The 26,953-nt window shown below is 44.7% G+C and overlaps 1 protein-coding gene across 3 annotated transcripts in view; it reads left to right on the plus strand.

Moving 5' to 3' along the window:
• Positions 1 to 2,342: 2,342 nt before the first annotated feature.
• LOC147904732 (protein cornichon homolog 1-like) overlaps positions 2,343 to 26,953 on the plus strand; it is a 29,434-nt gene continuing 4,823 nt past the window's right edge. Inside the window, exons 1-3 of one of the 3 annotated variants that reach the window (XM_087395282.1) lie at positions 2,343 to 2,655; positions 4,592 to 4,773; positions 23,772 to 23,837. In XM_087395282.1, coding sequence (XP_087251408.1) covers positions 2,527 to 2,655; positions 4,592 to 4,773; positions 23,772 to 23,837 — 377 coding nt within the window. In that variant the 5' untranslated portion in view covers positions 2,343 to 2,526. Of the gene's footprint in view, positions 2,656 to 4,591; positions 4,774 to 23,771; positions 23,895 to 26,953 lie in introns of all 3 variants that reach the window. The other 2 variants (XR_015543292.1, XM_087395276.1) reach the window with 2 other exon arrangements.

The raw sequence follows: 26,953 nt of genomic DNA on the forward strand, positions 1-26,953 counted from the left end.
AAGCTTGTAGGGCTTTCATTCCCAATGCTATGAGAGATAAACCACTCAAGTTGTTTTACTCCAACATCTATGGGCCCTTGCCCATGAGATCCTTATCTATATTCATGTGCTTCATGAAGTTTATCAATGACTCTAATCAAATGAGATAGATCTACATGTTGTCAAAGAAGTCTTAGGCCCGGAATGGAAACGCCAACATCTTGGAGACTAATCCAAATGGGTATTGAGGTTGAGGCAACTTTATAGCCTGCTTATAGTGAACTATGGTTTGATGGCTTTCAAGGAGCAGCACCTAAGTTCAGGACCTAGAGTGACAAAGTGTGGAAACTTTGAAAGGTGTTTTATGGGCTGAAACAGGCCATGGTAATGAAGTATTGGCTATTACTTTAACATAATCTATGTGATCCGAAGTCCCATCAGACGGAAACTTGTATCTCTATGAAACTTGTATCTCTATTATAGGGGGACAAGGAATTGGATGGTGATCTTGTATGTTGATGATTTGCTCATAATAGGGGATTATAAGGAGAAGATTGAAGAAGTGAAGACTTTGTTGAAGATGGAGTTTGAGATGATCAACCTTGGTCTTCTTCATTACTTTTTTGAGGTAGGAGTAGAATAGCATGTTCATCTCATAGAAGATATTCTACGTGGAAATATTGAAGCAATTCCAAATAGAGGATTGTAAGGTAGGCAAGCACTCAAATGGAAGTCAAGGCAAAGTTGAATACCAAATATGTTACTCAACTAGTAGAATCAACCCATTACCTACAACCTCCTTACAACTGGTAGACTCAACTTATTGCTGACAATTTTTCGAGAGTCTATTGATGTCACATCCTCCATCTAGTCCACTAATTTGCATTTGCACCAAGGGAGACACAATAGAAGGCATGCCTTCATGTGGTTTGTATTTGAAGCCACATGACATCAATTCATCTATCAGAGTGAATCGATGTCCAATGGTATTGTGATTGAGATTGGGGGCCAGAGGTTTGGACACATGTGATCCCATTAGAGCGGGGGATATCTCTTGGCTTAGTACTGGATGCAATCCATAGTGGCTTTGTCCTTTATGGAAGTGAAGTACTGATCAATATATATGGCATCATGCAAGTGGATTTTGGAAGACATGAAGGTCTTCCAAAGTGATGAAGTGGTGGAGATCTATTGCAACGACCATAGTTGCATAAGGATTGTGCAAAATCTAATGTTTCACACTAGGTGAAACACATTGAGGCTCAATACCACTCGACAAAGGAAAATGTTGCAGAAATTTTCACTAAGGCTCTACCTTGAGAATAGGTGAAGCATCTCATTGGATGCTTGGGCATTGGCTATGTCACTAACAGCAGGTCTTACAATGATTATCCCACATGTGAGTTTTGATCATCAAGCAATGACTACCGAGTCATTGAATTGAACTCAACTATCAAACTCTACCATGTCATCAAATCTGGTGTGATTATCGAATAGTGTCCTACAATAGAAGTCAATTGGTTTGCACGGTGACACATCCATTGAGTGTTGATTGAGCACAGAGATCGAGTTGATAGATAAGAATGTCAGTTCTAGGAGTCTCTAATTGGATTCATAGGACAGGTTGACTTGCTTCCACAATATCCTACATAAAATAGAGCTAAAAATCTAGACTATCGATGTGAAATCACATCTCACATGCAACAAATCATGCAGAGGCAATTTTAGAGAGAATGGAAGAGGTCTAATCTATGTGTTTGGCAAACTTAGAAAACATTATGATTTCTCCTAGTTTTTAATTTGGAAGTTCAGCTTAATATGATAACCAACTGGTTTTATGTGAAGCCAAGAAGAAGGGGGCACGGGTGTGCCCTTTTACCTTACAATCCTTAAAGCCAAGCAAACTCAAAGGTGGTAAAAGGAAGGCTACACCTAGTCAAAAGTTGGACACAAAGGTGTACAAGAAAAGCAAAGGCATGTATTACAAGATAGAAAAATGTCCTTAGCCCAAAACCTTTCATTATCCATTGCAGTAAGGGCATATTAATAATGGAGACGTTTAGGCCAGGTTCACACCCCCAGCAGCCATCCTCCAAAAATGTGAGTGAAGGACTGTCGTCCTAGTTGGTCCAATAGGAGGACACTGACACAAACGAAGGCCGCCCACTACTCAACCGATTGAGAAAATTCTCTGCGAAGTGCGCTGAGTGAGTATTGAACCCACGCGAGCGACTGACCAAAATGAGCTCCCTTGAGCCGCTAAACCAAGTTCTTGACATTAAATGGCAGCCCGCCCTCTAACTCGTGGGGTGGTGTGAACCCCAGCCTGAATCAAACCAAACCTAAATTTGGCGTTCCCAGTAATTAAACGAGAAGCCGGCTTTTGATGCGTAGTTCACGTCTAAAGCCACAGCCCAACTAAAGCCACAGCCCAACAACAGCACCCATCTACTTGATGTCTCTCCACCATCGTCTCGATTTCATCTACTTCATGGAATTTTCCTCCTTCAGTTCTCTTTCCTGATCCCTTTCACTTCTGGGTTTTGAATGACCCCCCCCCCCGCCCAACTCTTCACAGCCAGACATAACGAGAATTACCATATGGCTTGGGATTTGATGCTTTGGCTACTCTCTTTCTTTGCTGTTGCAGCTGCGCTTGGGATTTTAATCTATCAGGTAAATTACTTCCCACTCCACTGGCTATTATAGCTCGTTTGAGAGTACACAAAAATCTTCATTTATTGAGTGGCTCCCAAGACTTGAGCCGACATAAACCGATGGTATTGTTTGGCCTCCAAGGGTAGATTTACTTAACCATGTGGACGGCAACTGCCGAGTAGAAACCAAGCTATGGAGCACTTATGGGGCCAGCCAAGGGACACACAGGGCCTAACAGTTGTCCAAGCGGTCGGCTGGTCAGGCAACTGGTTTGCCTGTTTGTCGGCCAGTCGTTTCGCCAGTCGAAGAGTCAGGAGACCATTGCTTGGCCACTAGGACCGCCTGTGCGGGAGCAGAGACTCCTTCTTGCTGGTTTTGAGGTCCCACTGAGATCACCTCACGTGTGCACCAAAAGTTGTGTATCCCTTGCGAAGAGTGTGACCCCTATTGTGAAATATATACATTGTATTGCTATAAATAGAAGTGTCCTCTTTTATGAAAGATTCTCTCTTGTGAAGGGTTGTGTCTCTCATTGAAAGGGCATGCCTATATCAACAAGTGTTCATCCGTGGGCCAACTAAGTCAAAGGTTAGGAAAGGATCGGGTCAGGGGGCGCAGTTATGACCAGCAAAGGGAGGGAGTTGATTGTGGCCTAGATGGAGGAGCTGGTTAGTATTGGGAGCCAAGGGGTAGAGGCATTGTGCCTTGTGGCCCTTTGTGAAAGGGTGGGCCAGGCCTCCATCAAGCTTCTTGTGTCTGCAGCCCCTTCTGTCCTCCACTTAAAAAGGTGCCGGTGGCACCTTTTGACATGAAAGGGCCTGGACAAATCAGGTCGGGGTGTCTCTGCCATTGTGCAAACCATATTGAAGTGTCCCTTTGACATGGTGTGTCTTTTGTGGGGTGTGTGCCTCTACAAATGGGCATGTCCTTTCAATGAAAGGCCTTCATGGCACAAGCACATGAAAAGGCATCATCAGTATCGTGCCCACTCAAGTCATGTGAGGGGGTGTCAACAAATTATCTAATCTTTCTTTTCCATGTATTCCATGCAATGTAACCTAATAGTATCAAGTTGAGACTAGAAGGTGGGGGCCATTTACTACTGTTAGGAGCAACAGTTTGGTCTGATATTTCTGTAAGATTAGCTCCCAAATGAGCAGAAAGAGAGTGTAATGATAGCAAAGAAGAACATAAATCTGTATTGAAGTATTTGAAACATGATTAGTTTTTCCATATAAAAGCCTTTCTTACAGATATGGTGAAGAGCCACACTTGAAAGGTTTCTACCCCAAACAGTACGTGAGCTGTGTACCACTTGTGAAGGATTACGAGATGGTTTATAATGTATTTTGGTTGTATCATGTTGTGAAGGTTTGCCCCTCATTTCATCGAAAGGCCATATCTTTACAAGGGTCCATCAGTGAACCATCTACAAGTAACATGCTAGGTTGCGAAAGCTGACAGCCTACAGTGCCAGAGCTCTTTTAGATAAGTAAGCAGCCGGTCCTGGGCTACAGTTGGAGGGAACGTTGGGGTTTGTTTCTCCAAGTATTGGATATTCTCCATTAGGATTTATAAACGGATGTTTTTTGAATAGCTGTTGTAGATTCTTTGGTGTGTAGTTTTGTCCTAGCAAAAGCATAACATATTCTACACCAGGGACACATGGGTAGAAGCAAGGCAAATTTTGTGTGAGATAATGAGCTTCTGGACTGTGCTTGTAGCTGATCGTCTCCTGTTGGTATGCATATTTGTAAGTAGATGTGATTTTTACAACTAGTACAAAATGAAGAGGAAACAGCAGTTTGGAAAAGTAAAGTACTGGAACCCTGCACACCAACACACACTCACGCCCCTCACCCCACAGACCTTTTTCTTTCCTCAACCTTAACCCTGTCACCCCGGGCTGAGTTGATTGCTTACAATGTGTGTGTGTGGTATGGTTGCATGACAGCTCATGTGCTTATCAGACTTGGAGTTTGACTACATCAATCCATTCGACTCTGCCTCCTCCATTAACAAGTTTGTTGTTCCTGAGTTCATCCTACAAGGGAGTCTTTGTGGAGTCTTCCTGCTGACTGGACATTGGCTCATGGCATTAATCAATGCTCCAGTGGTTTACTACCATGTGAACTTGTACGTAGTTTCAAAACTTCTCTCTCTTTAAAGAGGAAACGATTTGGTGCATTTTTTGTCAAGAATTATTGACGGTGTATAGCTTATCTGAATTGTAAACAACCATATGTCATACAGTCTGGGTTTATATGGTGTAGTCTTTCGATCAGGACACATTAAAAAGGTTGTAAAAGGCTTTCAGTGGCACCCTGTTTTCCTAGTATTGGTGTCAAATAATTCCATGCCAGACTCCATTTTTCCCTGTGAATTGTTATCTCATGCATATCATATGACATCGTCATGCATGCCTATCACAGAAATACTTTTTCCTCAGGAAAGTGAAGTGCATTAAAGTGCAGGCGTTTCTTAATGGCAAGGAAGGTAGGCTTGATTGATATAACAAGCAGTTATGTCTCAGAAGATTCACAGGTACTGAGTGTTATGAAACAATGCATTGTGTTTATAATGCTGCAGGAAGGAGTCAGGACATTTGGTAACCATTATAGTGTTTTTAAATGGCAGCCTTAACTGATAAATTAACCCCTTTTTACCTCCTACACCAAGGGGAGTATTTCAGGAACATGCACCTAAGAAGACCATGCCCATGGTGTCCTTCAGCAGACGCTAAGCTTCAACTATTTTTGACCTTGCTGGCTAGGGATCAAAGGACTCTAAAAAATAATGAAAGAAACATCCAGGGGCTGAGTGGTTATCGTGAGTTTCAATAGCCTGCCATGGCAGGGAGACATACAGCAGCAGCACTTGTATGCAATGGTGGCAGTCAGGAAAATGTGTGCAACTTGCCTATTTTACATGCAGCCCTGCATGTTTTTAAAAGTCTTGCAAATCAGCATTGTACTTAATGCTAGACATGTGCATCAGAGTGGCTTAATTAAATTGGCAGGTCACCTCGCTTTCTTTCTTCAAACTAATATGCTTTCGGTCTTTTCAGAATCTGAGTCACCCTCTAGGGCCTACTCCATAGGCTTCTTTCCCTTATGAATCTGACTCCTTATGAGCTGGTCCAAATTCCTGTTCATTGTAGCAAGGGAATGCTGCATCCTTACAACATTAGCTTTTATCTCCACAGTCATCTCCTTATACCCATTAGTGTTTTGCTCCTGGGCCTGAGATGCCTGGGCATTGGAAGTACCACCAGTTAGCTCTAGTTTGCAACTGCCAGGGATTTCCACACTTCAGTGCCATCATCCTGGGCTCCCTCACTGAAGCCAATGCCGAGTCTTGAAGAATCCAACACCAAATCCTCTGGAATGGGGTTAAAGTTCCCCATCTGATGCTTTCCAGATCTCCTCGGAGGCATCCTGATAACCCAAATCACTTCTGATATAAAGACACTGTTTGAGCAGTGAATAACCAGTGCTTAGAAGAGCTCTTTGGAACCTGAGGATTCTAGCTGGATCACTGTCAGTAGAGACACTGTTTGACAGTATGTGCCACTGCCAGGGTAACAGGTACACTGCCACGTGGCAACAGGACAGCAGTTTCCCTTAATTTCTGTTTTTGGGATCCCAATTGCCAACCATTAGTTGCAAAACTGGATCTATATAGAATAGCATAGAGCAATATATGGCATAGAACTGAAGCGCCAAATTAAATGATCTGTGGGCTTAGAAAAACCCTAAATTGTACCTGCTGGAACAGATTTCGAGGCAATTTCAGGAGTAAATGAACTCTGATCAGTCCCAAACTTGGTACAGAGGTATAATCAGCTGGGATGATTCCAAATAAGCATGAAAAACTTGGAAGCCCCGAATTTGGTGTAACCAAAACTACTGGAAGTCAAAATTGCAATGGCTGGAACTAATTTCGAAGTAGAAATCAGGGCAAATGACACCTGATCAAAACCAAACTTGGTACAGGTGTTCCATAGGCAGAGGCGACTGAGCGTGTGCAGTAAAACCAACTTTTGAAGCCATAATTTGCCAGATCGTTGCAGAATTTGATTTCTGCCAGTGTCACTGAATCCTGCCCAATCCTAGTTCAAATTTAGAAATTTCACTGCCAGACTTTAGGGCTTCTGATCAAGAGATCAAGCTGGCCTAGTAATGGAAAATTTGTTCAATTCTGAGCACTTTTGCAGGTATGTAGATGATGTGCTCCAAGTTTCAAAACAAACTGATATGATTTTCCCCACGAAATTCCCAAAAAGTGCTCTGATACCACTGTAACTAAACTTGCCTACAGCCTGCTAGTTTTGGTCTAGTTCACAGCCTAGTAATGTAGAAAAGCCAGCAAATGAACGTACAGAGTTTAGGTTGCAGAAATGCATGAGCTGAACCTGGCTTGTGTGTAGATCCATAGCTAGCGAGGGGCTGCAGCAGCAACAGGGCTAGGAAAGGAGATTCCTAGGCTAGGAGAAAACATCCTAGTTCAGCTCAGAGTTATTCAAGCTTTAGCTGTATTGAGTGATCACAAGATTGCATTAAGAATGAATTGGTACGTAGTACAGCAGAGCCCCTTTTATAGGTGTGGGCTTGGCATCAATTACAAGTTTACTTATGGGATGGCCAGCCTATGATGCCATGTGGCAACTTATGGCTCCCTTGCTAAAGCACTACTCAATTACAAAGCCATTTAAAAGCCCCACCATTCTAAAAACTTAAGTAAATTTACCCTTTGTTACATCTGGGAGCAGCAACAGACTCCTGTCAAGCTGGTAATAAGTTAGCTGAAAAGATCAAATTGTAGTGGAAACACCGAAGCTATTGTGCCAATATATAGCCTCAGTCTACAGCTAGGATTAGCATACAAGCTCCATTCCCTTCCAGACCTTCTATATATAACACTTTCGTTAGGAATATGCATCCTAACCCATTGACTTCACCAAGTAGGGTCTCCCTTGACCGATAGGTGAGTCACTAGCAACTTCATTTAGCTAGGGGGCATAGCAATTTATCCAATTTTTTGGGTTTTATGGTTGAAACATTTTTCAGCTTGCAAGAGTGAAAAGAAGACCGTTGACTGGGACCCAACCTGCTGATGCGGCAGACTGTCAAACCTGTGACGTGGCAAACTGCACCTGTTGACCTGATCCTGCCTGCTGCAGCTGCCATCCTGCTTCTGCTTGCTCGCTCTGCGCTTGCTGTACGTGTCTACAGGCTTACCGTATAGCTCGTATGGTTGTTGTAGCTCTTCTGCTGCTGAATCCTGCTCCTGTGTGAGAACCTCAGGGAGGAAATACAATGGGCCTCCGAAGAGGGAAATAATAACTGAAATAATTTTTGGCCCAGATGACTTAATAAAACTGTAAAGAATTGAAGGGACTAAGTACTGTATGGAGGGGATGAAGAAAAGAGGAATGGAGCTATTGTATAGAGGGACCAAACTCTCACTGTCGAACTGAGTGTTGAAACTGCTCTGATGCAGAACCCTAACTGCGGCTACTGTCCGGACTGTACCGGGCTTGTATATGCCCAGGAGGTGGTCAGATCTGCTGTTGATTATCTTAGGCTTGAACTACTGGACTGAAGCCCAAACTGCGTTGGAAGTGGATGGAGAATGAGGGCTCTGCATAGGCTGTCTTATATAGACTTCTAACCAATGTTGAACAAAAAGTCAAAAGTAATGTTGCAGGTCTGTCAAAAGTCAACGTCGCCAAAAAGGCGTTGACTTTTGAACTTTGTTTTTTGACCTACGCTGGCAGCGTGGTGGTGCTGCAGCCTGTAGGCAGCATACCGCGAGCTGTGGATGACCATGACATCCCCTTTTGAACTTAGAACTAGTGCAGAGAGCCACTTGGGATATTGAAGGGTCGAAATAACATGTGAAAAGAAGTTCTCAACATCTGTATACCTAGCTCATGGATCCTGATCTGATGGGACTGATTACTTGGCTCATGAATTTTGATAAGCGAGTTTTGAATCCCACGCTCTTCTGCCAACTTCTGGTAAGGACACTCGCTGCGTGGTAATGACCCAGGAAGATGCTCAATGCGATTCTCCTCTATGCGTATTGGTGATAGGGATGGAGGAAGATTTGTCGTGAGGGTCCTGCTATAGTACTATGTTCTGTTGGGTCTTGACTTGAGCCCTCTAAACTACTAACATCAAAGTCGAGGTGGAACATCTGTAAGCCAAGAAAACTTGGACATATGGCCTGGGATCTTGACATCCAAGCCGTGGTTCTGATAATTCGGTCGAACGTCACACGGGTGCCACCATTGTGTGTCCAAGATGATGTCCATTGCCTGCGTGGTGCGACACTGAGTGGCTGACACCTTGAGATCTTTAGAGTGGCTGAAGAGACCTGCATGTTGCTGTCATGGGGACATGAATTTCTAATTTTTAGGAATTTACGATGATTGACCTGGTCTCAAACTTTTTAAAACAGTTCAAAGGACACTTCAGTGCAATCAATTCCATCGGCCAAGGCAAGGGACTGAAGGTTAGATAGGGGTAAAAATCCCTTTAGCTAAAAATAGCTCCAAGAGCCATGTTTGGCAAACTGGCTTGTGGGACAAGGTCAAAAAGTCAAAATTTGCTTTGAGGCTTCAAAAGAACAAGGAGAGGCAAGTGGCTGGGAAATTGCCCCAGGTCTATTCCAGGTCTATTCTATTACATCGCTTTGCTGATTTTCGACTACTGGGACAGTCTGTGGGCTGTTGGTGGGCTGCCAGAAGCTCAAAAACGAATTTCATTTTTGTGTCAGGAGCCTCCAGATCAATTCGTTTTTGCTGCATGCTTGCTGTTCATGCCTTCCCAAAGGCCCAAATCTGATTCGCACTTCTTCCAGGACCCTTCCAAGCCAGGCACCTATCAAAATCGCACTTTTCCCAGCATTTTGGAGCTTCCAGGCAACTTCTAAGCGGAAGGATTTGCTGAGTCACACTTGCCAGAGGCTTTCAAGGGCTGCTAGACCTGATTTCGTTGTTCCAGATCCACTCTAGGGTCACCAGACAGGCTTTCGGGGTGCCAGGTTGGTACCAGATCCATTTCGCCTACCAGGATTGGACTGCCAGGGGCCGAAGGGTGCCGGAAGGATTCCTTGGGGCAGATGATGAGATACTTGGGTTGTCAAGTGTGACTGGATATTTCAGCAGAGCAGCAAATTACCCCAGTGTTACGACGCAAGTTCTCTACTCAAGCTGGGCGCAATCTTTTCATATTTCTCTCTCTCTCACTCCCTCCCAAGACAAGGTTGAGAATGAATCAGGATGCAAGCTTGTCACCCTCAACACAGATAGGGGGGGAGAGTATATGTCAAAGGAGTTTGATGCATTTCTGTCTTCACGGGGCATTATTCACTCATGCACTACTCCTTACACTCCTCAGCAGAATTCTGTTTTTGAAAGGAAAAACAGGTCCACAATGGAGATGGCCAGATGCATGCTTAAGGCCAAGTCTTTGTCCAATAAATTTTGGCTTGATGCAATGATGTGTGCCAACTATGTGCTGAATAGATCACCTACACGGGCATTGAAGACTGTTGAGATTTAAAACATACGTGAAAATCCCTTTACAAAGGAGCTCATAGCTCATTTCTTGGGCAACATGCAAAGTGTCACCTAATCTACTTTACTAATTACATGCCACCTAAGGGCAACTCTGGAGTCTTCGAAGCACTTGGTCACGCGTGTGATCTCCTGGTTGCTCGCTAAACTCCATATTGCGCCGGTCTTCAATCCCTCTAGTTACCTAAAAATTAACTAAAGCGCACAACCATGGCACCCATTAATGGTTAGCGCTTTGCATGCAAATAATAATATGTGGACTAATCCTGGTCACTGTGGGCATCCCCATCAAGCAATCATGTGCACATAACATAAAACAATTTCTTTGGTCAACCAAGGTCAACCCTCTTGATCATAATTAAGGGGCTTGACTGACAGTCGAAGCGCCTTATGGCCAAGTCTCTCCAACCAAAGTTGGCACATCTTGGCTAATCGAAGTTAACCCTCTTGGTGTAAGCCAAGTCTCATTGACCGAAGTCAACACTCTTTGATCGAAGTTAGCGCTGTGGTTCTTTGGTTAACCGTAGTTAACCCTCTTGGCCTAATAAATGGTCAATTGGAACTTTGAATTGTAGTAATTACAACTTGGTGACATCCCCTCGGCTTCTATTCAGTTGACCTCAATTGAAAAGCTTCCTTGTAAATATCCAAAAGCTGTGGATGATCAGACAACATGTCTTCATCCATCCACTTGGCATCCAATGCTGTGAATACTTCTTGAATTTTACAAGGCATCTGTTAATTTCCTTGCCCTAGGGGCGTTTGTGTACAGTATGGTACACAATTTGCTCTGGATGAAGGACTTCGTCTAGCTCATCCACTTCTGGTGGATCCTCTGTTACTGTTTGTGTAGGCTTCGGACCCTGATATTTCTTTAGAAGACTCACATGAAAGGCATTGTGAATCCTCCAATGCTCTCGCAATGCCAATCTGTATGCAACCTCATTAATCTCATCTGTAACCCCGAAAGGGCCATAATATATGGGTGATAACTTTGCATACACATTTCCTTTGCCCTTAAGCTTGTGGAGCCTAGCTTTTTCAAACTTTAAAAGCACCCAATCCCCTTGCCTGAGATCTAACTGTCTCCTGTGCTTATCTGCAGTCTTCTTATGCTTTTCTTGAGACCTTTCTATTGCTATCCGGACCTGGTTGAAAGCTTTGGAGGTCTCTGACAAATTGATCAGCTGCCTCCATGTATCTCCTCTGCGATGGTGGCGGTGGTAGGCTGTCTCGACAAGAGTAGGGTACCTGCCACGAGATGACACAATTTGCGGAGGGGTAGTATAAAGAAACAACCTCCTAATAAACTACATAAATAATATAATTTGAGATCGATACTTACAAATTGGGCCTCCCATGATTCAACACCCCCTGCTCCGAAATGCACGCTTCCATATTGGTCCTCCCCATAGATGACCTCAAAGGAAGCTTTGCATGTGGAGCTGTGAACTGTATTGTTATATGCGAACTCCACTAGTGGGAGGTACTTTTCTCAGTCTGAATTTGGGTCAGCCACGTAGTATTTCAACAAATCCAATGCTACTTCGCTTTGACCATCTGTCTGGGGATGGAAAGAAAAAGAAAAATTCAGATTCGTCCCCATATTATGAAAAAGGGCTCTCTAGATTAGATTGGTCGTTCTGGGATCTTGATCACTAACAATGGCCTTAGGCATACCATGGTGCTTAAAGATTGGTGCCATGAAAACCTTAGCCATATGATTTGCGTTTATAGTTTTGCATACTGGAATGAAATGAGCTTGCTTGCTGAATCTATCAATGATAGTCCAAATCCCATCATTCCCTGATTTTGATCTTGGCAAATAAAAAATGAAGTCCATTGCGATACTTTCCCATGGTGCTTGGGGCACGGGAAGAGGCATAAGTAGGCCAGGTGTCTTCCGCCTGTCATATTTGACCTTCTGACAAGTGAGGCATTCTGCAACCAACTGATGTATATCTTTTCGCATCATTGGCCAATAGAAATACCTCTCTAAAGCCCGCATGGTAGCTGCATTCCTCTATGCCTAGCATATGGAGGTGCATGGCATTCCTCCAAAATCTTTTGCCTCATCTCTCGGGTGATGCATAAGTAGTCATCTTTCATTAGATACCCATCTTTTAGGGAAAGTGACTGGTGGACTGCCCCTCTTGCACTTGCTGCAAAATCTCACCAAAATCTACGGCATTGGCATATCGCTCTCTCATGTCTTCCAAATCCCTATGATAGCCAATTGTTACATTGTTCAGCTGGGGTCTTCGACACAAAGCATCATCCACTCTATTCTGAGTTCCCGGGGTAGGAACAATCTGAAAATGATACATTGACAGCATATTTGCCCATTTCATGTGTTTCTCGGAGAGCTTAGTCCGAGTCAAGAAATATCTCTGACTTTGGTGATCAGTCTTTATTGTAAAGTTTGCACCCAAAAGATAATGCTTCCATGTATGGAGGGCATGAATCACAGCCAACAACTTTCTCTCTCTTAGATTCTCAAATATCTCTCAGCGTCCCGAAGTCTCCGGCTTTCGTAGGCCACTATATGACCATTCTGGTGCAATGCAGCCCCAACACTCCATAGGCATCACAATCCACATCAAAAGCCTGATACAAACCAGGAACTATCAAAATTGGCTCTGTGGTTAGCTTCTCTTTGAGTGTAGTGAATGCTTTGTTCCGTTGATTACCCCGTCTGAAAGCTGCATTTTTCTTGGTTAGGTCGTGAAGTGGAGCGGCTGTATTTGCAAAATGCTCGATAAATCTTATGTTGTATGAACACAAGCCTAGGAAACTATGGACTTCATGCACAGTGTTCAGCTCTGGCCATTCCTGGATGGCTTGGATCTTTGCCTGATCCATCCGTATTCCATCCTTGGATATTATATGCCTCAAATAGTGGATCTCTTCCAGAAAGAATTCACTTTTCTTGCTGTTTGCATAGGGCTGGTGATTACGCAGCTCTTGGAAAAAAGTAGCAAGATGCTCCTTGTGCTCTTCCTCGGACTTTGATAAGACAATGATGTCATCGAAGAAGGTACTTGTGAACTATCTATAAGGGCAGAAGATACAATCCATCATCTTGTTAAAGGTAGTCGGGACATTCGTTAACCCAAAAGGCATCGCCATATACTCGTACAGCTCAAAAGTAGTGCGAAACGCTGTCTTATGCACATCTTGTGGCTGTATCTTGACTTGCGCAGAATTGGGAATATGTTCTTGATGGTCATCTTGTTTTAGTGCACGATAGTCAACGCACATTTGAAAGGAACCATCTTTCTTCTGTACAAGGGTACGGGGGAACAAAATGGAGAGGAACTGGGCCCTGCGCGAAATTGGGAATATGTTCTTGATGGTCATCTTGTTCAGTGCATGATAGTTCACGCACATTTGAAAGGAACCATCTTTCTTCTATACAAGGAGTATAGAGGAACAAAATGGAGAGGAACTGGGCCCTTTGGACAACTAGTCCTGCACTTGGGCCATGATTTCTTCTTGTTGCATTGCACTAACTTTGTATGGGGGCCTATTAGGTGGCTCAGTGCCAATAATAAGCTCTATGCACTAGCCTTTAGGTCTCTCAAGGGGTAACTCCCCTGGCAAAGTGTCAGAAAAACAATCTTTTAAAGTTTACAAGGAACTGAAATTTATCTTTATCTGCCTCATTCATTTCAGCATGCATTTCAACATCTCTTTCTTTTATAAAAACCATATACGCTAAAACTGCAGACTTCATTTCTTTTCCAACTGAAACTTTAGATACAATGGGGGTGGTCTCCCTCTCCCCTTTGTTCCTGGCAACCACACGCTGCGCTTTGCCCCTATGTACAAACTCAAGCACTCTTTTAGGAAGTGCTAGCTCCACTGCCTTGCGATGGAACCAAGGCATTCTCAAAACCGCATCTAGATGTTTAAGTGGGGATCTACATAGTTATGTACATGAAGACGGAGCTTCCCTATCAAGGGAGTAATTGGCACATGGTCCCCACAGAACATCTGGTCAGCATCAAGGGCCCTACCCAACTCCTCCATCTTATCTCCAGCCTCAGGGCTAAATCTTTAGAGATGAGATTTTTTGTAGCCCCTGGATCAAACAATATGAGCGCGTGCTGGTCTCTTATCTTTTCCCAAGAAAGCAGCAACTCTCTTTCCTCTGGATTTGTCGCTCTGCCCAAAACATCTGGGATTCCTCATGCCATTGGCTTTTGCTGTCCTGGTGGTTTTCTTTGCTCCTTGGAACCCGAAGGTTTCTCAGGGCACTGGGCAGCCACATGCCCTTCTTTTCCACATTTCCCCTCCTTGCGGAAAATGGCTATCTGCTTAGGGGAAAACGGGGGTTTACCTTTGAAGGCTTTTGGTGCTTGATTCCCCCTCGGCTTGCAGCCACATGCCCTTCTTTTCCACATTTCCCCTCCTTGCGGAAAATGGCTATGTGCTTAGGGGAAAATTGGGGTTTACCTTTGAAGGCTTTCGGTGCTTGGTTCCCCCTCGGCTTCCCTCTTTTGAGCCTTAAGAAACACCTTTTTCTCAAAGTGAGGTGTGGATGACTTTTTCTTATCTGCTGTCCTAGCAAAAAGAGAAGGCACTGTGGTGGGATCCTGCATGTGCATTAAGCTTGACACAGTGGCTGCATGCATGATATCTTGTATGCCCTTGGTCTTATCCACAGCATGTATCTTTGGAGTGAGACCAAACCTGTATTTTCTTACCTGGGTCTTCTTTGAGACCTTCTTGAAGGGAGTAATTTGCAAGTATGCATCCCAAAATTTCTGAAGGCTTTCTTGAAGCCCTTCTACTTCTTTGGAGCAAAACCAGCCATCGTTTGTGCGCTCCACCATGTACTAGCTATTGTTGTCAGATGCAAACTAACCATGCGCAGCTTGGAGGACTAAGAAAAATTCTCCGTGCCAAAAGCCGCATCAAATTGCCTACTGAACTGCATGGATTTTTCTGTTTGGCCATACTGGCCATTAAATATAGCAAACTTGACAGACTTCCCACCTTCTTTGAACTCTTTAGGTTTTGCTTTCTTAGATGACTTCTTCTTCTTATGCTTAGTCTTCGATGACCCAGAAGAAGAAGACGATGATGAGGATGAAGAAGGAGAGCTGGAAGAAGAGGAAGAAGAACATGAAGAACTATGATTGTCACGATCTGTGATGTATTCCTTTCTCTATTTCTAGACTTATGGATGGTTTGATGAATGGACACTTGTGGAAGGGTATGCCCTTTCGACGGGACACTTCCTATGAGGCACAACCCTTGCCCTTTCGACGGGACACTTCCTATGAGGCACAACCCTTCACAAGAGACATTCTATTGAAGAGACATTCCTATTGTAATGTACCCTCTCATCAAGGGTCACACCCTTCACAAGGGGTACACACCTCTTCATGCACACACACTTTGGAGTACACACCTTTTCATGTGTGACTCTTCACTCTCTATATAAGAGAGGCCCAATTGTATGGATGACACACAACAGATACCCTACAGACATTCAAGCAATACAATTATTCCTTGTTCTCTGCTATTTCAGTCTCCTTTCTGTTCCTCAGCACATTTCTAAATATAGTAAATCTAGGATTTCTTACAGTGGTATCAGAGCAAAATTCGCTCCTGCCTGTAGGAAATGCCCCCCACCTTCTAGCGCCAATCTGATACATCTTTTCCGCTAGGACATCCGTGCACATTGTGCATGGAAGAGATGGAGAGGATGAGCGTAATAATTTTTCGCGCCAACCCTGCCTAAAGTCATCTATGGCCTCTCCATCTCCCACACATCACGAGTTGATGTGAATGGACACGACAAAAATCGTGTCTTTTCAGGTGCTTGGGCTGTCCCAAAACCAAGGGACACACCTTTTTCACCATCGGACACACCTTTTGATGAAGAGTCTCGACTCCTCACCCAAGGGACACACCCCATTGTGGACAAAAGGACACACCTATTCATGTAGGGACACCCCTTTTAAAAATAGGGACACACCCCTTCATGAAAAGGTGCACCTATTCCAAGGGTCACACCCCTTCGAATAGGCACACCTTTTAGGCACCAAGCACCTATAAAAGGGTACCTAGAGGGGTTAAAATGGAAAACCCAGCCTCAAACCTTAGGTTTACCCTAGCTACCCTAGGGTTAATTAAACCCACCATTTAATTTTTGGGCAACCACCCAACCTAGGCAGCCACCAACGAAAAAGGGGCGCACCCTTTGATGTCCGTACAGATTTGCATGCAGGCTCGCCTCCACCGTACGGATTTCCACGCAGGAGCTGCCCTCAGCCCTCGCCATTTCGCTGTCAGCCCACGCAGGGTCTGCCCTCAGCCCTCGCCATTTCGCTGCCAGCCCGCGCAGGTTCGCTGCCAGCCTTTGCCTCGCCATCTTGCTGCCAGCCTTCACGCGCCATCTTGCTGCCAGCCTTCACGCGCCATCTCGCTGCCAGCCGTGCCATTTTCGCTGCCAGCCCCTCGCCTTTTTCGCTGCCAGTTACCTTGCCCTTGCAGCCCCGCTGGTTTTGCAGCCCTGTTCCTTTCCAGCCTGCAACGTGAGCACAGCACCAGCCAGCCCTTCGGTTGCAAAACAGCCTGCAACCAGATTTTCGCCAGTGACAGCCTCGCCTGCCCCTTTTCTGTTTCGCCAGTCTCCCATGACAGCAGCAGCCTTGTGGGCCAGCCCCTATTGCGATCCAGAATCGGGTACTTGCAGCCTATTGTGCCATTGATAGCCTGCTCTCCTTGGTTCGCTACATTTTCCTGCCAGATCAGCAGGAGTTTCAGCCTCCTATCGCGATGAAGACAGCCTGTTAAATACCAGGCCCCGATCTGTGATCCTCTACGCAACAATTTGGCAGATTAAATCATTGCCAGGTGGAGTCTTTCCATTCTGCTTTTAAGGATTCTCTTGTCATTTTCAAATTACAGCAAATGAAAGACGCTCCCTTAAAGCATGGAAACCCTTGGTAATTCACCCGGCATTTCAAGGACACCTCAGGCATCATCTACCACACAATATTGTGTTTAGATTGAACAACCAGCCCATTTCGGAGCTTTTGCATCTTGGGTCTTCTGTGTCATGTGCCCTCCTAGTGATTTGGACCACATCCTATACCTTCTGCGTGAGGCACCTCAGTTACATTACTTCCTCAGCACAGTCCAGGTTGTGTTCCACAAGACACGAAGATACCCAGAACCCGATATTTCTCAAGAGTTTCCTGTCCATCTTTGGAGAGAATTTTACCCCTCACCTTCGGCATCTCCAGGGTACTCTCCACCTCCTTCAGCTCCCAGATATCCTCCTATACAGGTTGTACCTTCCCCAAGACAGTATTTACACTCCGAAGGCACTCCTTCTCCTGGATATCCTCCATTTCCCACAGCAGCTCCTTATCCCTTCTCAGATCCGTGGACTCTGCAACCTACTCCTGTCCTCTCACGAGCAGTAACACCACTTTCGGCATCACCAGTGTTACCTCAGACAGGACCTCCTTTACCAGATTTCCACGGGTGGTTCCATCCTGCCTCGCCTGCCCCCTCCACTATGAGCAACCTTTGGGAGCAGCCCAAATCTTCTTCTTGGAATGGTACAAACTAGAGCGCAAGTTCGCGCTTTTCTCACAGGGATCTCCGATATGTCGCAACGCTCGCGTGAAGCCTCTCCAGAGATCAAAGACTCAAGTCCAAAAAAGAACCCTGAAGTCAACATACAAGGCGAAACACTACTGCAACTTCAAATTTCCCAGCTTCAGGATAGCATCTCCGACTTGGTCCAGAAAGTTCAACAACTTCAAGATTCTCGCAGTATCACACATACAGAGGATGACGTGACGCAACCAGACGACTATGCGGATTCATTCCCACCAGAGGTAGAAAACACTGAACTACGTGTCCTCTACCGTTTACTTCAAGCTTCCAAAACTAAAAGAATTGACATCAAACTTCCGGAAGCCTACATTGGTCAACGCAATCGCCGAATAGTTGACCAATGGCTTGCAAAAATGCGCATGTATTTTGATACTGTTGACCTCACTGAAGGCAAAAAGATCGCCTTGGCAGCCTCCCTCCTCAAGGTTACAGCTTTTCTATGGTGGCAAAGATGCTTAAAGGACGGCAAAAGTGTGTTAACATGGGAACGTTTTGAACACGTGCTCCGTAAGCAGTTCATACCTGCCAATGCGGACTTCCAAGCACGTTCAAAACTCCGACAGTTGGAGCAAACGGGCTCTCTGTCTTCCTACATCTCTCAGTTCACCACATTGGTGCTGGAGATTGATGGTTTAACTGAGGATGATCGCCTTCATGCTTTCATCTCAGGCCTAAATCCCTCGTTACGCATTGATGTCCTTAAAGCAAACATCACCATCACAGCTGGCGCTATTGCTTACGTAGAGCGCATTACAGATTTCCAAAACACAGGGAAGCAGAGTGCTAATCGCACACAGAACTCTACTATGGCCAAAGGTGCTCGCCCTCAAGATAACACTAGGTTTCGAAAAAACTCCGGTAATCAAGGTCAGCGACAGTCTCAAGATCCCCAGAAGACTTAGAAATCATATGCTAGATTCCAACAGAAGCACTCCTCCAAGGATCGCGCCTCTTCTTCTTCACAAAGTCATTATCGACATCCCCAACATAAAGGTGCGGCCACTGACAAGAAGAACAACTCCAGCACAAAAGGACTTTGTACCATCTGTACAGGCGACCATAGATGGTTCGATTGTCCCAAGCGACCAAAGCAAAATTCCAATATGGAACCTAGCACTTCCCAAAGAGAAGATGCTACCCTAGCACAAGACAAGAAAGGCAAAGCTGTTCGAATGGCAAATACCATCCACTTGAGCCTTGCCAGTAACCCCGAACCTTCCCTGGCCACTCAAGTACTTTGTGTTCAAGGATCGATTCGTGGAACAACGGTCACTATCCTCATTGACAGTGGCTGCTCTCATAACTTCCTAGCTAGTTCTATGGTCGACAAACTTCGGTTGACCACCAGTCCTAGTCTCATGGACTATCAGATTGAACTCGCAAATGGAACTACTTTCTTGTGCAACACCCGGATCAAAAACTTGTCTTTTCGCATCCAACATTATACGGACAAGTTGAACTTCGACATCATGCCTCTTTCTCGGTACGATGTCATACTCGGACAACAGTGGCTCTACGACTATGATCCATCAATCAGTTTTCGCAGCCATACTATCCAGTTTGTCCACCAGGGAAAACTTATTGAGCTAATTGGTTCTAGGGACTCTCCTTCAACCCCAGTTCTCATGGGAGCCGACTCGGTGGTCAAGACAGACCATCACTCTCTAAAGTATATCTTCACTCAGCTAGTCATGAACGCTCGAGATCTGGACGACTCCGACGCTACTTGGCAATCTGATGAAGACTTACAGCAGTACCGTGACATTTTACAGCAGTATTTTCAGAATTTACAGTGATATTTTCTACATCAGTTCATTATCTCCACCAGGGTCTTATTTTGAGTGGGAGGGGATGTCACGATCTGTGACGTATTCCTTTCTCTATTTCTAGACTTATGGATGGTTTGATGAATGGACACTTGTGGAAGGGTATGCCCTTTTGACGGGACACTTCCTATGAGGCACAACCCTTGCCCTTTCGACGGGACACTTCCTATGAGGCACAACCCTTCACAAGAGACATTCTATTGAAGAGACATTCCTATTGTAATGTACCCTCTCATCAAGGGTCACACCCTTCACAAGGGGTACACACCTCTTCATGCACACACACTTTGGAGTACACACCTTTTCATGTGTGACTCTTCACTCTCTATATAAGAGAGGCCCAATTGTATGGATGACACACAACAGATACCCTACAGACATTCAAGCAATACAATTATTCCTTGTTCTCTGCTATTTCAGTCTCCTTTCTGTTCCTTAGCACATTTCTAAATATAGTAAATCTAGGATTTCTTACAATGATCATGTCTGCCCTTCTTCTTCCTGGAATGAGAACTCCCTTCTTGACTACCTCTCTTTCTCTTCTTGCTGTCCTCGTAACGGGGCTTCTTATTCATCCTAGATGTATCATCTGAAGGAACTGTATTCAGGGATTTCTTTTTGGCTGTCACCTTCTGGGTTGCTCCAGAAGAAACTATCTGCTGCTCTTCCTATGCATGCGGATTTATGAGCCTGCGAAACAATGGATCCCTTTGAGCTTCAACAAGATGTGCCAGTAAATGTCAGTAAGTTGCTTCAGTCTTTGACTGCACACTGCCAAGAATGACCAAGCCACACAAGAGCTGACTCTTCTCATGGGAGGGCATGACATCCTGCTGTGAAGTCATCTTTGCAAACTTAACTTGAAATTTTGCAAACTCTCACACAAGGTGTATGTAACCAATGCACTCAAACTGCTTTTTCAAAGTGAAAATACCTCAACAAGAGGTGAATTGCATTCACAAGCTTGTGTCAGTTACTGGTTGTCACCTCAAGGCATAAACCACAAGGTTGCTTGAGCATCAACTGTTGTGTTGCCCCTTTTCTAGTTACTGCAGATGACACTCAAAATGCATCTGAATTCACTTTTCTCTGCTCAAAGGCATTCAACTCCCTTTCTTTGTGCACAAATCTTTGATTTTCTGTGTTGTCTACTGTTTTCTGACAGGAATTGACTGATAGATAGATGAAAACTGGCAGGCCAGAATTGTCTCTGCAACTTTCTTTTCCCCCCCACCCCCAAGTAACAGGCTGGCTAACTCTCTGGTTAGACTAATGAGACTGACTTTCTCTGGTGTGCAGACTAGTTGGTCTGTAACTGGGCCTCTAATCAGGGTTAACTGGACCAGGGTTGAAATTAACTACATGTTTGCCACCTGTGTTAACTGCCACATCAACAGCAACTTGCCATGTTAGCTTTGCCACGTGTCAGTGCCATGTCACCAGGGCTGACGTGTCTGTCACATCAGCATCTTCCTGCTCTGCCACGTGTATATGGCAGATCTGCCACATCAGCTTTGTCAACGTCAGTGCCTAACGCATGCGCCTAGTCAGCATCACCGTTATTTGCACATGCTTGGTTGCCATGTCAGATAAAACACGCACAACGTCGCAACACGATGGGCACAAAGAACCTTACAAGATTTCCATTACTTCCCACGTGATTCAAGACCTTGCACTGCCTCAAAAGTCTACACGTGCATGAAAGGGGCGGACGTTGTTGCACGTCTTCAATCTTATCATGGGAGGTGCATGGCTGAAGGTACGAAACCGTCCATCTGACCGGCTGCATTCGCCCATGTGATTCATCTCAAGGCCTTTCGTCAGCTGCTGCCGAATACCATATGCCAATTCTCACGTGCTCACAGAATCTTGCTAGCCTTTACGTTGGTTTTCGGTTACGTATCGAGCTGACATAGGATGGCTTCATGTGCAATACTCAAGGACGCAGCCATAGGTTAGTGTCAAGAATTTACGCATTAACATGGCGTCACACGACAAATTGCCCCTTTTTTTGGATGGGTTTCCTTGCGGCGTCGAATTGCAACCTGGCCGTGCATATATACCTTCCGCGTTCTCATGCTCTCAGTCTGGTGTCGACCGTCACATGCTTACATAAATACAACGAGCAATTCAAATTCCTTCCACGCTTACTCTGTATTATTCTTGTAGTCTTTCTCCCTTAATAGTTGCCACCATAGAAGATGTTGCCTAGGACAACAGTCGGGCTGGACCCCCCCGAAGGTTTTTATTACTTTAGAGAAAGTCTGGTTACAAGCTTCTGCCCAATAGTTGAGATTTAAAAACATATGTGATTTTTTTAATTACAAAGGAGCTATAGCTCATTTCTTTGGCAACATGCCAAGTGTCAAATTCTAATCTACTTTCCTAATTACATGCCACCTAAGGGCCACTCTGGAGTCTTCGAAGCACTTGGTCACGCGGGTGATCTCCTGGTTGCTTGCTAAACTCCATATTGCGCGGGTCTTCAATCCCTCTAGGTCTGTATGCAAATAATAATCTGTGGACTAATCCTGGTCACTATGGGCGTCCCCACCAAGCAATCATGTGTAACATAAAACAATTTATCTGGTCAATTGAGGTCAACCCTCTTGATCATAATTAAGGGGCTTGACCGACAATGGAAGCGCCTTAATTATGGCCAAGTCTCTCCAACCAAAGTTGGCACATCTTGGCTAACTGAAGTTAACCCTCTTGGCTTAAGGCCAAGTCTCATTGACCGAAGTTGGCGTTGTGGTTTCTTGGTTAATTGTAGTTAACCCTCTTGGCCTAAGCCAAGTCTTCCTAATCGGGGTTAGGATTTTACTTAACCGGAGCTAAGTATCTTTGACCATAGTCAATACTTTGACCAATAAAAGATAACTTTTTGAACATAATCAAATAAATGAAAGACTCTTTAATCATGAATAAATAAATGGTCAACTGGAACATTGACTTGGAGTATTTACAACTTGGGGACACTTGGCTAGTCTCTCATTGGTAGAGATAGCGTTGGTGAAGAACCAAGTCCTTTGGGCAATGACCTAATACCTGCCTCTTCTTGGTGCTTTCATAGGGCGTGCGTGTTCATAGGTCTTCCAAGGATGGCTCTGGTATTACGAAAGAAAACAAGAAACGGGTGGCCTGCAAGACTGAAGTGCCCTCCACACACTAGTAGAATAGATCCACACGTGAACTTTTGCAAACTGAAATACCAACATGGGCTAGAATGAAAGCGTACAACTGAAAATGCAGCACTTGAATTGCAAATGCGCAATGAACCCCAAATAAGGTACACCAACTGAGGAGGTGAGGAGGGTGAAGCTTCTTGACTAGCTTCCCAATTGCACAGAAGCTTCAGCCCCATCCTATGTGGCACAATGACACATTGTACCAATTAGAATGCACCAAACACATGCACTAGATCAATACTTGCATGTGATTGGCTGCCCTAGTTTGATTGAGATGATGAGGGATTGTGTGTTTGACCATGTGATAGGGCCCACACAAGATAGACCAATAGAATGGTGCCATGTGGCAACATCCCCTTCACTAAGGTGGATGTATGTGGGGGCTTGCAACATCAATGGCCCCTTAAAAATCTCTGACCTTGTTTAGGACATAACATCATGGATGTCCTAGCCTATGACTAAGGTCTACCTATTACTCTTTTTGAACTTCTAGTAGTCCTAACCCAAAATTACCATGGGGACTCAGTGAGACAATTTCGGTTCTATAAGAATAAGTGAGTGCATTAATGGCTGAGACACATACAGTTTTTGGCCTGACTTAACATGCAATCGTAATTCAGGGAGAGACAAAAAATAAGACAGATTGCAAACCTTACGAGTGGAATGCTTGTATTGTACATCTGTTTTGTGGCTTTGTCTAGAAGATTTCTGAAAACAATAAATTCTTGCAGCTTGATAGTGCTACAGCAGCTATATGCTTGCAACCTCTTGAGTTTTGAATGTTCTTCTTTCGAATCTCGATAGTTTGATGAGATTAAGATGCATTTTTACTATCAAAATGTGCATAAAAACGTTGATGAAGAGCTTATAATGCAATGCTTTTTTTGGCAGGTACATGAAGAGGCAACATTTGGTGGATGTGACCGAAATTTTTAACCTTCTTGGCAAGGAGAAAAAGTATCGTTTGATTAAACTTGGGTTCTACGTGTTTCTCTTCTTTATTGTTATATACAGGTTTGGAGTTCATATGCCTATTTTATTACGTGTAAATCGAATTTGTGTTAGCATACATATGGTTGCTGCAGTTTGTAAGATGCCAAAGAAGTACCAAGGAGATTCATATGCACTGGAAATGAACCATGGTGTATATAAGGTAGAGTTCTTGTGGTCTTGGTAATAGTTTTGTAGGCCATCTTCTCCCGGTCGTATTGATGCCCTCTGGGCCCTGGTATGTGCCATGTAGCTTTAGTTATTGGCACTTAGGTCACCTAGTACTTTTAGTGCAATATGAGTGGTACCACTAGGACACTAGGTCCTAGGGTTCTCTTTTATAGTACTTTGTACTTTCATTTTCATTCTTCTAGTTGATGTGACGGCTTCCACTCCTTGCTTCACTCTTTGCATCCTTTTGCTTCCGTGAGCCTACAGTGGTATTAGAGCACTTCCTTCCTGGACGTGTTCCCTACTCCTACCTTCCTGCTTCCAGCTCCAGCTCCTGCACTTAAGCTCCATCGTCAAGCTTCAGCTATTAGACGTCCCGCACAGCTCCGACGTGACCTACTGTCCGTACGATTCAGTACTGTCAGTACAGGCATACGGATTTCCGTACAACGCGTCAGCTCGTCTGTACAGTCGTATGGATTTTTCGTACCGTGCGTTAGAAATTGTTCGCACGATTTTGTCCGTACTGTCCGTACAGCCGCACGAATCTTTGTACCGTATAGTCGCACGGATTTTCGTACCTCGATGTCCACACAGTTTTGTAATTCGGCATCTGTACATTCCGTACCGGCCGAACAGTTTTGTACCGGCCGTACCATTCCGTACATTCTGTACATTCCAGAGCAGACATTGCAGTAGATCTGCAATTTTTTGGTGACATTTGGGGCTTTTGCATTTGGGCTACGATTTTGCAGGTAGATTGCAGATTTGCAAACAATTTGGGGCTTTTCCTGAATTTGCCCTATTTTTGGCTAAGTTTTGCTCTACAAATTGGGGCTTTTGGGTCAATTGCACGCAGATTGCACTATACTTTCAGATTTGCAGTGAATTCGGCAATAAATTGCAGGCCATTTGATCACATTTGCAAATTACAACTTAATTTGGGGCTTTTCCAGATTTGGACAGCAAGTCCTATTTTCCTGCAGTTGCAAGCCTTGAGGCTATCTTTTGGGTCACTTTGTCAGTGCATTTTTGACTTGTCCTATTTGCAATGGCTGGCAACAATCATGATTTTTTGGCATTCTTCGTGAAGATCAGCCGTCATGCACTAGGAGCAGTTCACGTTTGATGGGTCACCTGTTGAGATAGTTTCATCATATACATATCTAGGGGTTGTCGTCGCCGGGCCCATCTTCACTATGAGACTTGCGATGCAAGCACGCTTGGGCAGAGGATATGCATCATTGGCCAGACTAGAGAGGCAGTGCTTCCGCTCACACTTCCAGGATCCACAGACCACGGGATGGGCACGGGTGGAGCGACTACAGGTGCTCATGCTATCACGGATGATTCGCAGTAAGCCATTAGTTCTCACCAGATCATACAGGCTGAGTTTGGGTCATATCCACTACAGCTAGATGCTACATTTCAGGTTATCACATATCTGTACCGAGTTAGAGAGTATGGGGATTATCCTTCCAGACGTAGGAGGCTACCATGGTTGGCATTGTCTTCCTCTATGACACTCTGAGCAGGAGGTGACCAGAGATGCTGGTATGCATGCACAGAGAGATGGTTTGAGAGGTTGGGACTCCACACGGATAGACTCCCTCCCTTCCAGTACAGTTTGGATGCTCCTTTCTCCCCCCTCATGTCACACGATGCCAACCAGGTGATCCGTGAGGATCTCTTATAGCTACACACATTCCGGACCTGATTGGCACTGAGCGAACTCCTAGTGAAGCTTAGCTCCTACAGAGATCATTGCTTACATATCACAGATGAGGGTTTCATTGATCCACCAGGGTACATGCAGATCCACTTACCCCACTCATTGAGGATCTCTATTGGGCAGTTTCGGGTCTCTTCACATAGACTTCATATAGAGAGCGGCAGGGCAGAGCGTCTACCTAGGGAGAGACGCTTATGCACATTATGCGATATGCTGGAGGTTGAGACAGAGGAGCACTTCATCTTTAGGTGTTCCATCTATTATGAGATCTGCGGGCGTTTCTATTGTCTCTTCAAAGATAGTTATGGAGCCTTGTCCTGATTCCTCTCCTATCCAGATCAGAGATGCTTGGCAGGCTTCATTCATGAGGTAGTTAGGCACCACGAGAGGATACTTCGATCATGGAGACATGAGCAGACTTCTTCCTTGGCAGACCCCTCCCAGAGCTTCATCACGGAGTTCTTTCAGCCAGATCTCTTGGACCCCCCCAAGACAAGACCTCGACATGATCGGGACTTAGAGCCAGTGACTCGATAGCTCAGACAGAGGGTAGACACACGGATTACACTCGGGGATGTCGCCTCTATGTTCACCATCGGAGCCCATTCGACAAGGGTTACTGTATCCCTTGTTAGGCGTAGAGCTATGACCAGGAGACGTCACAGGACCGCACCCTGGAGTGGCCGACAGCACTCTATCGTCGACTTCTTGCCTCCAGTGCCTCTCACCTATGATGTCCTGATGAGGATGATGATGATGATGTGACTGATTTGTAGTTCGATCACCGACATCACTATGTCGTACTTAATACTTAGAACTATCATTCTGCATTATTTTTACATTATGCATTGGTGTGGATGCTCGTTTAGTAGCTCCACCCTCACAGCTTGATTGTACCAGGGTTTCATAGTCTCATAGACCCATCGGTCTTCCGAAGACTTTAATAAACTTTCTTTCTTTCTTTCTTTCTTTCTTTCTATATAAGAGCTGTACTTGTCGAGTGTCAAATCAATCAAGTATCAAACTACAAGCTCTTTGGTCTACATAAGAGTACTCTTATTTTGTTCATTGCTCCAGTCATTTCATTTCCAGTTCATTATGTATTTCTTCGAGTATCACTTCCTCTCTCCCTAGCCTACTCTCTCTCTCTTTACCTTTCCACCATGTGCCTTCATGTGGT

The sequence above is a fragment of the Dipteris shenzhenensis genome, chromosome 2, assembly GCF_047967505.1.
Source record: "Dipteris shenzhenensis isolate YYH24624 ecotype China chromosome 2, Dip_SZ_1.0, whole genome shotgun sequence".
Lineage (NCBI taxonomy): Eukaryota > Viridiplantae > Streptophyta > Polypodiopsida > Gleicheniales > Dipteridaceae > Dipteris > Dipteris shenzhenensis.